The sequence below is a fragment of the Pleurodeles waltl genome, chromosome 9, assembly GCF_031143425.1.
Source record: "Pleurodeles waltl isolate 20211129_DDA chromosome 9, aPleWal1.hap1.20221129, whole genome shotgun sequence".
Lineage (NCBI taxonomy): Eukaryota > Metazoa > Chordata > Amphibia > Caudata > Salamandridae > Pleurodeles > Pleurodeles waltl.
The window spans coordinates 978,831,626-978,849,227 of NC_090448.1; the positions used below are offsets into that span (position 1 = coordinate 978,831,626).

A 17,602-nucleotide genomic window follows, 5' to 3' on the forward strand; every position below is an offset into this window, starting at 1 on the left:
AAAGAATGTCATCAAGATAGATAATCAGTCATATACCGTGTGCCCAGAGATGGGTCACCACAGGTTACATTAATTTGGTGAAACACCATGGAGCTGAAGACAGACCGAAAGGCAGAGATGAAAATTGATAGGTGTCTCCTTTCCATTGAAATTGAAGAAATTTCCTGTGATCGCGATGAATAGGAATAGTGAGGTAAGCGTTCTGTAAGTTCAAACGAACCATCCAGTCGTTTTGTTGGAGAGCATCTCTGAGATGCAAGATGGCCTCCATTTTGAAATGTCGATCTACTACAAATTGGTTGAAGTCTCTGAAATTTATGACCGGTCTCACCTTTTTGTTTTTCTTGTGAACCAAAAGGATGGAACTTAAAAAGCCTAAAGGATGTGGGGAAATGCGTTGAGTTTTTGAAGAAGGGATTGAACTTCCTGAGATACCAGAGAAGCCATCCCTGAAGACAATTTTAGAGGATGAGGAAGACGCGTTTGAAAAGGAGTACCGTAAAGCTCTATAAAATAACCCTGAACCGTATCTAATACCCACGGATCTGAACTTATGGATTCCCATGTGTGGAGGAAAATTTTTAGATGACCCCCTACAAAAAGATGCCCAGAAGATACACTTACTTGTGGGTTGAGAAGACCTGTGGAAACGTTGACTCCTTCCTTTGAAGCCGCTTGAACTTTGGGGATAAAATTGGGGAGAAATTCTTGTGATGATGAAATGTAGAAGCCTCTGAAGCCCTGAGATCTCAGGTTGCGGCCGGTAAAGCGACTCCCGAAAGAAAACCTTCTTTAGAGATTGCAGAGCTTTATCCAAGGAAGCAAAAGTTGTAACGTATTTGCTCAGCTCCTTAATAAAGGAGTCTCCAAATAACAAACCATCGGCCTTGATGACGGGATCTATTGTTGCCAGATTTGGCAATTTAGAGTCCAGTTTGAGTAATAAACCTTTTTGCCTTTCATGCATCATGGCCGAATTGGCGTTGCCCAGAAGACAAAAAGGCCCTGTGAACCCATAAAGACAACTTTTCCCGATCAATAGAGAGATTATCAAGTCTGGCAGTTTCCGCCAAGTCAAAAGTTTGAGACAAAGGACCCACTATATCCAACATCTTGTCTTGGCACACAGACCACATCCTGTTAACCGCTTTGCATGGATCTTTCCCAAATTTCGTAAAGAAAGTCAGCATAGAGGGATCAATGGAAGGAGTGGTAGTAAGATGGAGTGGTAAGGAGGGTCTTAGGCATTCAGCTTTCAATTTAGCTCTTGTCTGCTTATCCAAGGGCAAACACAGCTTATCTTAAATATAATCACGTACATGTTGTGAAGTCAACCTCTGTGGAATTAGGATGATGAATGAGTTTTGGATCAAACACAGGATTACCCTTTGAGTCAGAGAATCACTGTAACAGCCAGACGTTTGTTTTTTGGGGGGGTGGGCCAGACCAAAAATCAGAGTCTTCTAAATCCTTATCATAAGCATTGTCTGAATCTGGGTCATTGATATCGTCGTCAGTATCTTGAATGGATGAAATCACAATCTACTGTGCACTGTTGTCAAGGTGCTTAATTTTTCCTTTACTTTTTGCCCCTGGAGCATTCCCCTCCTTAGAAGGAGGCCTGTGAGGTTCTTTGACCTCAATCCTGTGTGAGTTAGACTCACCTTCCATAAGTGCAGATTTCTTAACTGATTGCTGACTATGGGAAGCCAACGTGGCTTTGCGCTTTCTGCCTTCCCCCGCAGATAGGGCCATTTTAGATTGTGACATTAGGGATAATACAGAATCTTCTAAATTCTTAGAGATCCTGTTCATGGATACTGAGACTGCTTTAGCAATTGAGGATTGAATAAAGTAATTTTAATTATTTTTAAATTCTTCTTCACTGTCGTTATTTTGCATTTGAAAAACATTAGAAAATTCCATGTTCTCAAAGAAAAAACAAAAACCGGTAGGCCAAAGAGAAAAACTAGCCTACAAATGGTTAAACTGTGAGAGGGAGGGGATATGAGGAACAGACAAGAAGCAACAGGCGTGTCCAAAATGAGAGGTCGCGACCCTGAGAGGAATCTGGAAATTGAAGCCGAGCAACGCTGCTACACGCAAGCAAAGCCTCGGCTGAAGGAACGAAGGCAATATGTCTGCAGGCAGACAGGCTTAAATATGAGCCGAGTTACAAAAGAAGTTACTGAACAAGGGTTGCGCACAGCGACAATGATTTCCCTGAAGAAAAAGAGGCCTTCAAACGGTCGTCCAAGGAAAGAAAACGCAGCGGAATAAACAGCACCGCTGGAGGCACCAAAGGTAATGGGCAGGATGGGAGAGAAAAGAAAACGCCATAGCGCGTTACGAGTGAAGCGGAAGCCCAAAACAATAAGCACTCAAGGGTAAAAAAACAAATGAACACAAGTTATAACCACAAATTAGAATGTAAAATATACCATTAATGAATAAGAGCAAAATGAAAATATATATCTAGACTGCATGCAGCAAGAAAAGGGGACTGCTTGCAATCAAGATAGGTATATATTAGCTGTGCCATACACTGATTGGTTCATTATGGTTGTTCTGTTGGTCCCATTGGCCGAGTACTTCTCTGGCCTTTTGGGACTTGTGTTTTCTTTTTTCTCTTGACTGTGGCTGCTGTTTAAAATAGAGCAAGAAAAGTAAGCATAATATAAGCCTCCGGCCATGGCATAAAAGTTTGATTGTCCTCCACCTATCCTCCAACATGCCAAATCTCTATTGTGTATGTTTCCTCACATGTGTTTGAGTGATGTCCACTCACTCAACTTTTCCTCTCAGTTTTGACTTCCTAGTCTCCCACCCCAGCTACTCACAGCTTTTACGTCTCAAGTCCTAAGTAAATATATTTTGTCCTCTAGTCCTTGGCTACACATCTTCAATCTCCTCCTCAGGTTCTCTGTCTTATCGTCCTTCCCCCATGTACCCAACCCTCATGACGCACTATTTTGTAAATCCTTGTGCATGTCAGTCTTATCACACATCCCTCACACCTCGAGGCATACCTTCAGTCTCATGTCTCTGGTGTGCCTTTCCAGCTCCTTCCTCAACTCCTCAGGATCCAGCTTGTCCACATCTAGCACAGAGTGCTTCCACTCAATCTGCTCCACACTGTGGGGGTCATGGGACACATACTGGCCGATCTTCACCTTCTTCAGGGAGTGCCAGCAGCGCCGGTAAGCCTCCTCGTACTCTGAGACCAGCTCTCCCAGAGTGCGAAAAGCCAGTGGCTTGTACATGAGGTCATCACGTCTGCTGATGCCCAGCGCCCCAAATCGACCTCCACAATGCACCCCTAGGACGATGTGACGGAAGAAGTTCCCTGAGAAATGTGTTTTGAAACTGATGGGGAAGCGCTCCAGCCCCGCCATGCTGTTGGTGAGGTAACTGTCGTTCAGACATGCGAGTTAAGGAGAAAGACTCTTAAGCCAAAAAAATAAAATAAATAAATAAGCAGAAAAATTGAATCTTCCAAAAGATCTACTTATATAAATATGTATTTTATAACAGAGCAAGAAAGAGACTTATCATTGAACAGTCGAAACTCCTTCAGAACATAGACATAAAAAAACAAATATTTATTTATGTTTGCAGTTTACCTACTCAACCGTGTTTTGGGGAGATGAAAATCACAAAAACATTAAGAAAAATGTTAGTCACCTGTATATATTGGTTTGGCATTTGTTCTGCAGTAGATTCACATGTTATAAACCATCATGTGTTGGCTGCGGAATATCACACATTTTTTTTCTTAAAGGCTTTTGCTTTGGTTATAACTCAAAGGATCACAATGTTCTGGAGCATACATACTGTACCTTAGATTAGGCAAACTCAAGAGAGTGTTATGAATTAGCGTTCTCCTGGAGGATGCCTAAATCCCACCATCATCTCACGCCCTCCTTGAGCCAGGTCCCATGTGAATCTTCTACAGAACAGGCTCCATACCAGTGGTTAAAAAGAAGTAATACTTTTCTGTCTGCAGGATGCATTCACTATAAATTCACATGTTGTACAGCGACTATAAAGAAGTAACCTCCCCTTTCACCAAGTGGTGGAGAGCACACAGTGGGAGAAGAGGATCAAAACAATGTGATGTGACCTTTGAATACAAGGTCTGTATTGAAGGTGAATCACATTAATTTTACGTTGTTAGTCAGCTGAAGGGTTATGTTGGACAGCTAAGTTTGAGTTTGCTATTGCTTACAATTGTTGGCGAACAAAAGGAATAACGTCTTCATCAGTCAAAGCTAAAAGTAATTAACCTATATTGTTGGATTAGTTAAAGGCTGGTTATAAGTCAATGAAAAGATTTGGGAAAGTAGATTTTGGTCTAGAGTGGATTGTGACTAGTGCACTAACAGATCCTGATTTTGCAAGTGGGTGTGGCTGAGGATTTCATGTAAAGGTTGGATGATAGAGGTGGAACCCTGGTGTACTCCACTGTAGATGGAGAATTTCTGTGATCATGCTCTCTGTACAAAATGATGGTGGTTAGTGAGGTAGGATACGAAATACCGCGGATGGATTAAGAGAAGCCCAAGGATGTTTTCCTGGTGTGGATTAGTCCTTGGCTGTCGATGTCAAAGGTTATAGAGAGGTGGCGTAGGATCAGGAGAGTGCTGTAGGTTCTGTAGGTAAAGAAGGTGTTGTTCACTACATAAGTGTCTGTCTACATGCTGCAGCATAGTCTAAAATCCCGACTGATAATTCTGTAGAAGGCTGGCCATGCTGAGGTGGGTATTGCTTTTATGATGACTTTTTCTATGTAGAATGTGTGTGTAATGGGGTTGAAGTTGGAGAAATCACCTAGGCCCACAGTCGGTTTCATCATCAGCGGGAATACCTGTCCTGTCTTGGGGGTAGATGAGAAAGTTCCCAGTATGGAGGATAGGTGTTAGGTCATCTTCTTAAAGGCATTTAAGAGCAGATAACTGTACAATGCTGTATGACAAGGAGATGGCTTTGAGTGAGTTGAAGAGGATCTTTTCAGTGTGCAACATGATGCAGAATGCAGTCCACCTGAGGTGGAGCAATGGGACCAGGATGTAGAGTGGATGTCTTTTTTGTGTTTTCATTAAGGGATCTAATTTTGTGGATTTCAGTGAAAAGGTTATTGAATACATTGGAATTGTTTGGAAAGTCTGGTAATGGGTTTATGCAGTGGCTGGCATCTTCGGCCACATTAGGCTGTTTTATGGATGGTACTCTTGCAGAGGTGGGTCTAACTTATGGTTGTGAGGTATCGCTTGTAGGGTGTAGTGCTTTGAACTGAGTGAGGTCACTTTGGATATTTGTTCATCTCGATTGAAAGAGGCATTCCTTGACATGACAAGTTAGCATAAGTGGAAAAGGCTTCTATGCAACATACAATCCATATTGCTATGGGGATTTAGATATTGATTTAATGGCATGTGTTAGGCTAACAACTCAAAACCGTTGATTCGTAGAGCAAAGATATTTTCTTAAATGAGTGTAAAACAATAGCTGTTCTCATATCTACAGTGCGTAGTAAATGGTCTACAAATAACTGGAATAGTGAAAATTGAGGGAAGAACTACTTGATGAATATAAAAAATTAAACAACCCTGAGAGAGAACTTCTCAGACAAAAGCCATATTAAGATGTTCCTATGTAACTGGTGATATTGTTGATTGAACCCTATGGCCCGTAACTCGTGGACTAAGGAAAAGATGGGAACTAAAAAGAATACATTTCAAAAGACTTGCAGCCCACAAGAACAGATAGGCTCAAAGTGCAGACTCAAGAATCTAATGAAAATCCCATAATGGGGCAAATTCTTCCGTTTTACTAATTTTTATTCTTCCATGATGGTGTTAAGAGTGTGAATGTGTTTACTAGTATAAGTTACTGTTTCCTTACGCACAGTGCTAAATGCATGAGGATTATTCTGTGTACTAGACTGGATTGCTTCATAAGTATTGAATTATATTTTAAAATGGATCAAGTAATTGCCCATATGGCATTCAGAGTAACAAAATGCACAATGTTTCCTGTCTGCCAAACAATTTAAACAGGAATATTTGAGTACATTATGCTTTGAAGCACTGGTGAAGTACTCTAGACAAGTCATCATGAGCTAGAAAACCATGATTTTATTACCTCACAGAAAGGTCAATACACCAGTGCAGGAAACCAACTCCGGAGTCCAGTCTCCTAAGCTAGCAGGAAGAGTATTACACTCATTGATCACCCAAGTTTGATTTTAGCACCTGAAATGAAAGGTTACCTTAAATTGCTTCTAGCCTTTAAAAAAGCCCAGAGAAAGCACACAGTACTGCAATAAGTGCACATTATGTAGTGGGTTTGCTTCAACCTTGTGGAAGTGGAGGTATAAATAAAATTGTTAATACCCATCTTGAAACAACTGCAATTGTAGGCCACACTAGAGTACCTTAGGAGGCATTAGGGATAGATGAGGCATGTGGGTTCATTTAAGCAGGGAAAAAGACACCTGTTGTTGGCTCACTTTGGGCTAAGGGTTTGGTGTAACCCAGGCGGTCAGCGGTAGGAGACGGGAGAAGGAAAGAAGACTCCAGAAGATGAGAAGGGTGATTGGGCTGGAAGGGAGAATGAAATCCAACAAACGCTATTCTCTCCAGCAGCTGGGTTCCGTAGGAGAATGCCGTGTTGGAAGGTCCACAGCCATGATAGTACATGATAAGGAGCTGGACTTGGGGCACCACATTCTGCCTCTGCTGCCAAAGCAGCGCCACCAGTGGAAAAAAGATCCAGAAAAACTCCATTCCTTTTCCCACTGGTCCCAACATGTATTACCAACATTTCCCTTCAGTCACTAGAACTACAAAATGTTGGGTCACTTGGAGGCAGTTCTATATTAATTGCACCTTGAAGCACACCCAACTCTCAACCATCTATTCTAAAAACACACCAAGACTTATCAACATCGACTCTACTCACAACTGTGAAGACCCTCATCTGCAGAGAGCACCTGGTTCTCAGCCCAGAAAAAAAGGATACATTCCCAGAATCACTGCTTCCAGGCATTTAATTGGCAGGGCCTCTTTGGTCATCTCCTTGGCCAGGTCCATCAGCCTATAACAGGAAGCAGGGGTAGAAGAAAAGAGAGAATTAAGAATACACCAGAAATGCTACTTTCTATTCCTAGCGCTGATCTCATGGTGTAACTGAGAATGGCGCCTGTGCAAACCCTTATGGGATGGATTATGGACAGATCAGTGCAGCAATATAATGAACACTGATGCAGCAGACCTAAACAGACCATCACACTAATGCACTGGCTTGAAAAGAAGACACCCAGAGCAACAATGACACTTTGACAGGCACAGTGTGGCAACCACTATGATCATGGAGTAAGCATAGAAACTCTGCTTGAGGAGTGATGCTGAGTGGCCGGTTATGTAGTACAAAAATCATCTACTTCGTTGTCCTGGATGACGTACCCAGTCCTTCTTGACCACATCAGCAGCACTGACCAAAGCACACAATGACAAAATGAACCTTACCAGACTTGCACCTAAATGATTCCACTCTTTACCACAGCACAGATGCCAAACAGTGATCATTCTTCAACACTGATGCAATAAACATTGTCCAACATTGATGCAAAATACTCTCACAAGTACCATCCCTTAGCCCTCTATGCTACCTCCTCCACTACTGCATGTGTACATTCTACTCTCAAGCTAATGGAGAGAGACTGCGCTCTCAGCATCATCCAAAATTAGAATGACACCAAACCATCTTTTCAAATTAATAGTGCAGGTGTTGAGCATTTGAACAAGTCACTGAACCATATCTTAGAGTAGATGGGTGCCAACTGATTAATTATGCACCATGGTAATTAGATGAGTTGCATTCTAATACAGTCCTAACGTAGTGGACAATCCCCACCACTTCATACTGATAATTTATAAAAACAGTCCAACTCTCAGTAGATTAGAAAACGAGAATATAGGAATACAGCGATTCCTCCTCACCTCTATCTAGCTCCAAGTGCTAGAAGTGCCCTTAACTCCAGAATCGCTATAGATCGCTCCATGTTGAGCCTCAGTGTATTAAAATATATACAAAATAACAGTAGTACCTACATTGTAATAGCGCCCAAGATTAGGCCCTCTCCTGGTCTGCTGACAGAAACTCACTAAATCTAGCAATGTGGGATACTAACCAGCAAGGTCTCCAGCTAGTTTAACATTTTTCCACATGAGTTAAAGCAGTCCTGAAAGTTGGGGTGCTCACATTATGCTTGTTGCACCAGTTACACAAGGTCACAATCTGCTTCAGACTCAAAGAAAATACTTAAATAGTAGACAAAAAAAGCTATTTGCAATGCTTATGTTTGAGCTGAGTGGGTGGCAATGGTGAACCAATGTCAGCCTACAATGCTAACAAGCATTTACAATGCAACGGGTCTCGCGTTTGCTCATGTTAAAGCTGATCGCGTTGTAAACTCCTAACCCGACTTTTCACCTATCGGGCAAAAGTGCATTTATGTACACAACCCGAAAAAGGGAAATTAACCATGTAAAGCGCTCGACTTCTGCCAAGCGAGATCGGGCTCGTAAATTAGAGAAAAAGAAGTCCACGAGCCCGATGGAAAACAGCGAGCCTTGCATGTTTTCTGTACTTGGTCGCTGCGCTCGAGGAGGGCTAGCCACCGGAAAAGGCATGACGTATGCTTGCCTCCGACTAATGAAAGCAAGCAGATTTTATTAGGCAAGCCCACGAACCAATAAAAAACACTGACGTGAAGTTGACAGGGCTCAGAGCCCTTTTCTAAATACAAAAGCGTCTCGCTGCGATACGCATGCGCCAGCGCATGCAACGCAGGTTCGACCCTAAAAAGGGTACATGGTGAGTAGATTGTGTGGCTTTGGCTTACAGTATCACTTCTGCTCTATCTCTGAGGAAATGTACTATGGAAGGACTCTTGCTCCATGTAGGTCAAGCTTTTTCTCTAGTAGGAGGCACAAGCCTCAGATTCCTTTTGATCCATGTTGATGTTCTGATTGCAAACTAATAAAGCAGGAATGTAGCTATTGCTAGCCAACAAGCACACTGCTCCCCGGCCCAAAGGTGCAAGAGACACTTTTCACAACAATCATAACAGTCTTTTACTATTTAACCAGGGAACAAACGCCCTCATCTTCAAGGCTTGTTATAGGGTCCGCTACACCGCATCAGAAGATTTAGCACCAAACGCGTTTCCCTTTTAATGACCTAATAATTGGTCCTGATGCAAAAAAAATGAGTTGACAGTGGACCGTTAATGCCCTAGCTACCAAATTGAGTTTTTGGAAATGATTTCCGACAGTTTCACATCTGGAATCTCTACCTAAATGGCCTAACACCTTACCTGATCCAGTGGAACCTATTGAGATGAACTGGTTGACCCGCATGCGCTCCGCGCCCAGACACAATCATCTACCTCGCCCTCTCACGATTCCCCGAAGAAAAGTTTGTTCTACTGGCAAACTATCATTTAAAGGCAAGCTTTCCTATCAGAAGTAAGATGCATTCTGGGTTACCTTACACCAATACAGTCCAACTCTGCTATTATATAATATTTTATGCATTTATATATTTATGCATCATTAATAGCAGTAAGACTGTATTTCCATTCTTCATTAAACATGTATGTACTGCTATAGTACTACTGCTTTTTAAATTAATTTTCTATAATGTGTACAAGTGTGTTTTTAGTACAAACGCAATCTATTCCAAGGTGGAAGTCACTCGTCACTCATGTCTCCCCCATGTCTCTCCCCCCAAATTTCTGCAGCACACAGTCAAACTGAAATGTGCCTGTTTATTTCCACTGCCTTTACTTATGCTGCTCTTGATTAACTTACCCCAGCTCAGTCTCAAACTCAAACACTTACTTCAAGGTCCTTCTGCTGGTTCACAGTGCACTATTCATTCATATAACTCGCTATTGTTAAATTGTGTAGTTTGTTTCTAGCAGTTACAGACAACATGAGACAGAATTATTATTCATGTAGTGGGACAGTACTTAGGTGAGGTCATATGGCAGTACATTTTTATGTGCATTGATTTACTGTTGAAATGCTAAATTTACTCACTCCACAGTGATTCTGCAGTACTCCGAAATTTAATATGGGACGATAATGCAAAACAAATCCTTAATTTTGGGGGTAAACCAGAATGTGAACCAGGTGAACGTGCCTGTTCTACTAGGGATGCTGTCCATTACTCTCCAAATGTTGCTGCCCATTTGGGACTTAGAATATATCCTGATTTTGTATTTCTCTGTAACACTCACCATTGAGAGCCTTTATGCCATTGACTGTGTATTACTTTATTTTTTAAATTTGTAATAAAACCCTTTAACTTTCTATTGATCTAGAACTCAGTTATTGATTGGACCCATTTACTTATTTGAATGTTTCCCTGAATTTTGATGCTCTGGGAGGTGTCCTAATGCAGGGATCCTCTGCTTCATAAAAATTGAGGTTCAACTCAGTCTTCGATCAAGTGAATATGGACATTTTGATTGAGGCAACTTTTTGGTGTGTCTAGAATTTTTGGGGTACCCCTGCTCCCACACGATTCACAACACATCAGTATTGGTGGGTTTACCTCACAACAAAACATGACACAATAGCTGTACACTATAATCTAATTGAGATCCAATAAATGTCCTTTCCTCATGAATCTACAACCACAACCACGCTATTGTGTATCACGCAACTGAAGATCAACAGTCAAGCACTGGATGGAATTGGATGAAACGATCGTCTATATGGGATTAGATCTCATGATACTAACTGAAACTTAGTTCAATGGAACTTCCCATCCTTGCTTGGAACTGCTCATTCTTCCGGATGAAGCCATAATTTGACTAGACAAAGAAGGAAAAACAGAAGGAGGAGTAGCTATCTACAAGAATTCTGGATAATTAGCATTGGAGTACTTTCCTACTTTTCATTGTCTACAAGACTTCTGGACAAGTAGCTTCCAGGTACTTTCCTACTCTTAAATGTCTGACGCTTAAATTAGAGTAAACTGCTGCTAAATCAACTGGTATAAACATAATTTACCACCCACCTATCGACAACCATGCCTTTGCTGAACAGTGTATGTAACATTACACCTCTCAGGTCATTCTTTCCAATAACAATAATTTTTTTGGGGATTCAAACCTGTGGAAACCGAAAAGATTCCTTTTAACTGCTGCTCTTCTTTTTATGCATGAAATTGACATGTTTAGACACTCAATAAAGCCCATTCATATCGAAGGTGCCACCCTAGACCCTATCACTGCAAAACACATTTGCTTGGAAGTGATGAACATGCCCTAGTTGACTGGATTGATCACCATCAAATCCAATTCCACTTGCCTTTATACCTCAACCTACAAATCTAGTCCGGGACAGAAATAATACTATGCACAATTATCTCCCTACTTGCAGTTCACCCAATTTACCCATAAAGGATGAAGATGTGAATGAATCTACAAATATTTTTAAAAAATACAAAAGCATCTGATTGGAAGAACAAACTTGTACATATCCAGGAAGGGACGTCTTAGAGAAGCAGCTGTTAGTTTCGGGTCTTATGCACCAAGACAAGACTCACTTCATTTACTTTCAGAGTTCGAGTAAGTGCAGTAAACACTCTTATTAAATGTTAGGGAGTGTGAGTAATGCACGTATTTTGCATAATTATGTGAAATTTCAGAAAAATTACGCATAATTATGTGGAATGTAAAACTGCCATTTGGCGCTGTATTTTAGTGCATCCTTGCATCTACTTTGGACACAAGGATGCATTTTGTGCTAAAAAATAAAAAATAAAAAAACACGGTGAACAAAATCTGCCTGTGTAGTCGTTCACAGTACATTTTTACCACAAACGGCATGTAATTACATGAAAAATACCATGGCATGAGGGTTAAAACTTGGAAACTCAATGGTATTGACAAAATGAGTAATTGGCCAAGTACTAGGGTGCACACTGCAGGTCCTGCCGAGTTACAGCAAGAGAAAATGCAAGTCATTAAAGAGTACCTTGCTGTCAGCCGGCGGGGCTAAGGGGAGAGGCAAGTACTCACCCAGTCAGAGGTCGGCTCTTCTTAATTTCAAAGAACTGGGTCCCGGTGTGATTGTATCTGCAAACTGAGGTTAAGAGGCAACAGTAGCAGCTGGAAAAGGATAACGAAAGCTTGTGTTGTAAGCCCCCACCACTACCACACCGACAATCAACTGAAATGTCCGCCAATACCACAGATGGGAATACGTACATAAACCCACACTTCTGAAAGGAATGCACCCACTTTCCACACTCTGACCTCATAACATGCTGCCTACCTAGGGTGACCAGACGTCCTGGATTTCCCCGGACAGTCCCGGTTTTTAGAGGACTGTCTCAGTGTCCCGACACTTCTCTTAATTTTAAAGAAATGTCCCGGTATTTGGGACAAAGGTCAGATCATTAAATAAATGTCCCGGTTTTTGGGACAAAGGCCAGATCATGTAGGGAAGCATAAGTAAAGTATGAAATAATTAAAGTAATTTATCTGTCAACTGTCAGGCAACACAGTCCCCTGTCTGCTCCCAGCAGAGAGATGGAGTGGGGAGCAGAGAGAGGTGGGTGGGGGCGGGTTGGAGGTGCAGGGTGGGAGGTCAAGCCATAGCTAATTTTAAATATGTAGTCTTGTAAAAGTGTGCGTGTGTGTGTGTTTATATATATACATATATATATACATATATATATATATAAACACACATATATGTATAGGCACACATTCACAAAGCTACGCAAAAAAACGGGACAGGCCAGATATAAAAGTGAGAGTAAAGTCTTTAGTCCTTCTTTTATGTCTGACCTGTCCCGGTTTTTGCTCCTCAAAATCTGGTCACCCTATGTCTACCCAATCTCCTTTACCCCCAACCTCCTCCCAGTTCTCCTCCATCCTCAGCCCCCCACACACCCCTGTGCTTGAAGTGCAATTCACTTTCACTGCCCCAATGTGCTTCTGCTGAACACTGCAGCTCTGTTGTGCTTAATGGTGCACCACAAATACCGCTTGTCAGAACACGTAAAGGATACTGCAGCTCCCTGATGTACCTCTGGATCGCCTCCAGGCGCTCTTGAATGGGTGTGGCTGCTGCAAACGTAGGCACGCTTGGTATGGGAACCTGCAGTGAAGAGACAGAAATGCAATCACCAAAACAGCTGATGGTGCTCCTGCTCAGTTCACACCCCTCCTTTCGCCTCCCCCGCCCCCAGCTTTCCCAGCCCTATGCACTGGTAATAGGAACAGGAAAGGCAACCGATTGACAAAGACTCCAAAATGATACTCTTCTCACCCACAATTACAATCCCCTACTGCAGATCTGCGAATGACCAAACCCATCAAATACTGCACGGGATATCCGGGGCACATTACTGAGTGTCACTGGTGCAGCGGTCAATGCGCTGTTAATTGAATTGATTTTTATTTATTACTCATTGACCGCACAAACACCAAAAAGGTGTCCTGTTTTATAAGAAGACAAAAGCAGCGGGGCAACCAGGAATTATTTAAGAAACAGACATTTTCAGTGGCTTCCTAAAGGAGTGATCAGCGCTGGGCCTGACGGATAAAGGTAGAATTGTCCATGGGTTGGCTGTGACTATAAAGATGGAGCTGCCACCTAACTGGCAAGAAAGAGTTTAACAAAAGAGCAATTTGGGAAGATCTTGAGGCTCTATCCTGGCTATAGTGTTGAAACCTAGAAGGCGGGGCAGCAGCCCAGGAACATGGGCATCTGAATTACATTTCGACTAGGCGATTCTGCGTTCCATCAACGAGAGTGCAGCTAACAAAGATGCTCAGAGATGGAGGAAGATTTAGAAAATAAAAATGTAAGTCTAGCTACCATACTGTGGATCATCAGAAGGCAACCAACAGGAAATTTAGGCAATATATAATGCATCACCATTATACAAACAAACAAATGACTGGCTGGGCCCCTTACGCGCATCAAGAGATTTTTTCTCAATCTCTTGACGAGGAAACATGTAGAGGTAACCCAAATAATCTGGGGAAGAGTGGAAAGCCACTTTTAATCACAAAGCCATGGTTGCTAACCTTATCTTTAGGAGGTCAGAGGGTTACCGGTTCTGGGTCCAGGTAGACGATGGACCTCCAGAATCACTACTTTTGCCCTGATTTCTTGGAGCATGAATTAATTTTCTTGCATCTATCCCGCCGTGGCCTAAAGGTAATTTTGGGAACCTGCAATATCTGCCTCAGATGTGGTATTTAAATACAGAATAATGTAGGTACTGTTGCACAGTAATCAAACACATACCTTAAGACTGAATCAGAGAAGCCAGAGAGGTCAGGTAACTCTTTAAACAGTTGTGAGGCTCAATGTCAAGCCCTGAGCAACAGCACAGGACAAATTATAGAAAACAGACTGATAAGAAATTATGGAAAATGACAAATTCGATACCAGGGAATAGCAGCAGCCAATTAGGACCCAGGTCTCCAACTTCCACCTGCTATAATTTGGTAGCCGAGATGATGTGTTCTACATATCAATATCAGCCGGAAGGTGGGCATAACATAATCAGAGCAGCCCTGCCACATTCATCAAGAGCATGCAAAAGGTATTCCATTGCCTCGCCTGCTTTTCCAAGAGATTTTTAACCCTGGTCTGCTGTAGTTGCCTCAACTGTAAGATCAAATCATAAACCTGCCAAGATTCCACTGCCACTTATTTTTTAATACATTTTATTGGATTTTAAACCCTGCACATTATACAAGCAGAACAGTAAGATGAGAGAAAAAAAACAGAACAGGCCCGCCGCCCCCAACCTCCTGCCATGCCTGTGATCAGTATTACAATCCAAATTTGTAACAATCACAACTTGAATCACTCATAGAATCGTCCCTACCATCCATCTCAAGCAATCAAATTCCATAACCTCGAATCTCTTCATCTAAGACTGATGCTGGGGAATTGATTGGATCAAGAAAAACTCTATGAAGCTGGCCCCAAGCCTCCCATATTTTGGAATGTTTTTGTGGACAGCCTCTAGCCACATATATCGGCCTTTCCATAACTATGCAGTGTTCCAAGCCTTTACGCCACCCTTCTATTAAGGGGGGGTTCTTTATCGTTCCATCAGCGAGCTACATCTCTCGTTGTCATCAAGAAGCCCCAACCAAAGCAAGGCCGCTTTGTAGCTATTGGAGTCAAAGTCAATATTTATATGGGATATTATCAAATTGGGATCTGACCTCAACAACGAGCCTAGCACAAAGCCCAGACAGGGCAGTGGTGCATCACAGTAACGGGCCAGCTATTACAGGCCCATATGGTACGCAAGAAATCTCCCTCTGATGAGGAACATCAGAGACACAAGGCAGAGGCTACTGCCCCAATCCTCAATAACCTATGCCTCGTGAAGTTTACCCTACGGAGGTACTTCAGCTGGATGAGCCGAAGCTTTGACGCTAAGGCCCTCTCACTTGGGGCTGCCCTAGCCTCTCTCCATTCCTCCTCCTCAAGAGGACACAGGTCCCGCTCCCAGACTAACCATAGTTAGTCAAAAGAATCTGCAGTGTTGTTGATCAGAGTGTGGTAGAGCCGAGTTACTTTATGGTCCCAAAGCTCTCCCATCAACAGTTTGGTTTCTAGTGGATTTAACAATGAAAGATCCTCTAACCCGGTTATGTAGGGCCAGTGCTTAATTTGTGAATAAAAAGGTTCCAGTGCCCAGTGCCCTCCTCTTAAACATGCGGCTGCTGCAATTAAATGTGTGAACATGGAATAGTGAGGCGGCGTAGTCCTGAAGCCATCTCGGGCCTCTTCAATCCATTTAAAGCCACTCCCTGCCCCTACAGCTCACTCTTGAAGCTTTCTAATTTCTCTCTTTGTGAAGCTTTTTCGTTTCTTCCTTCCTCTGTCTTTCCCATATGTGCCTTTTGCTCGCAGCAAATGCTTGAGGCAGAAGAATAAGCCCCGGCCCTCAAAAATAAGTGCTGGTGCTAAGCACCGGAAACAACAAGCACAAATTAAGCACTGTGTAGGGCGTAATCGCATGTCGCAACTTAGGGTAAGGAAAAAATTACACCAATATTATATCTCATCTGAAGGTCTTGATAAGACTTCAGTAGTACTTCCAGCATTTTGTCTACCCAGGGTTGGGATCCCAAAAGCATCCCAGCTTCGGAATTCCTCTAATGTCAATAGTTGTGCTAGCCTCTGCCCCTCCCAGAGTGGTGCTCACCGATCAAGCATCCATTCCAGCATAGTGTCTATATAGTTTCCTTCCAAATCTTCAGCACTAACCTAGTCCCTGGAGGGAGGGAGGGGGTCTATCTGCCCTCTAGTCAGAAAGTGTTGTACAGATGCCTTCTGCAGTGCCCATTTTTAGGAAGTGAACGCTGAGCCTCCCTGTGTATCATACCTCCATAGGTTATTGATAACCAAATGAGAAACTTATAATAGGAACCAATGTCAGCATGAGCAATCTCACCGTCGTAGGAGGACTTCAAATATTTGGATAGGGCTATCTGCGGAAAGCCCTGACTCCAAAGAAGGCTCTGAAGGACAGAGTTGGTCTGTCAAAGAATATGTGTGGCAGATCGAATGGGAAGTTTTGTGATGGATACAAAAAACGTGGCAGAGCCACCATTTTGAAAAATCACAGAACAGAGCCTTGACAAGGGCAAAAGTGACCAGAATTTAGTATCAACTAATTGCTTGTTTATTAGGAGTTAAATGTTCTTTTCCCAGGCCAGAGTATCATCTGAGGTAATGCCCAAATATTTGACACCGCTATGAACCACCTGCAAGTCTCTAACCCAGCCCAGGTCTTGGGGATATTCATTGACTGGAAACAGACTATTTAGATTTCTTGATCTGTAGGCCTGATATCTCTCTAAAGATTTGATGAATCTGGAGAGTGCCGGGACCTGACCCTTCAGGGTCAGCCAGAAAGATTAGGACATTGTCCGCGTAAAGGGCTATTCTGTCTGAAATTCCTGATCCCATTCTATCACCCTCTCTTGAACATCTATGCGGATCCAATTCTGCACGTGTCTCGACAGCAATCGAGAACAGCAGGTGTGACAGGGGACATGGCTGACGGGTTGCCCTTTGCTCTAGAATGAAATCTGTTGCCTTAGCCCCACACCCAGATTGTAGCCAATAGGTCTATATGGATAGGCCTGATGTATTCTATATAATTTGAAACAAAACTGGAGGAGGACAAATAAATAGTCCCATCCCACCGAGTCGAAGGCCTTCTCAAAATCCACCAGGACTGCTGCTGCACCCCACCCCCCCAACCCCCAGCCTGCCCGCCAGAGCCAAGACATTATTTAAACATCTTATGTTGTGTCGGGTGTCATGTCCGGGTATGAAGCCAGACTTGTCCCGTAGGGCCAAAAAGGGAACCACCTTGAGCAGTCGGTTCACCAGGGCCCTACCCATTATTTTAATTCGACATTTAAAAGAGAAAGTGGGCGACAGAAGTAGCACAGGTCTGGTGGCTTGCTCGGTTTTGGAATTACAACATTTTCGGCTCCCTTACACCCGGAGGCAGTGACCTGCCA

The 17,602-nt window shown here is 42.7% G+C and overlaps 1 protein-coding gene across 3 annotated transcripts in view; it reads right to left on the bottom strand.

Annotated features, from left to right (window-relative positions):
- The window catches only part of VASH1 (vasohibin 1), a 131,004-nt gene that overhangs the window by 43,628 nt on the left and 69,774 nt on the right, over positions 1–17,602 (bottom strand). For all 3 annotated transcript variants that reach the window (XM_069208437.1, XM_069208438.1, XM_069208435.1), the window contains exons 2-5: positions 13,099–13,187; positions 12,101–12,157; positions 7,024–7,098; positions 3,030–3,411 (exon numbers count right to left, since the gene is read on the bottom strand). In XM_069208437.1, coding sequence (XP_069064538.1) covers positions 3,030–3,411; positions 7,024–7,098; positions 12,101–12,157; positions 13,099–13,187 — 603 coding nt within the window. The remainder of the gene's footprint in view (positions 1–3,029; positions 3,412–7,023; positions 7,099–12,100; positions 12,158–13,098; positions 13,188–17,602) is intronic.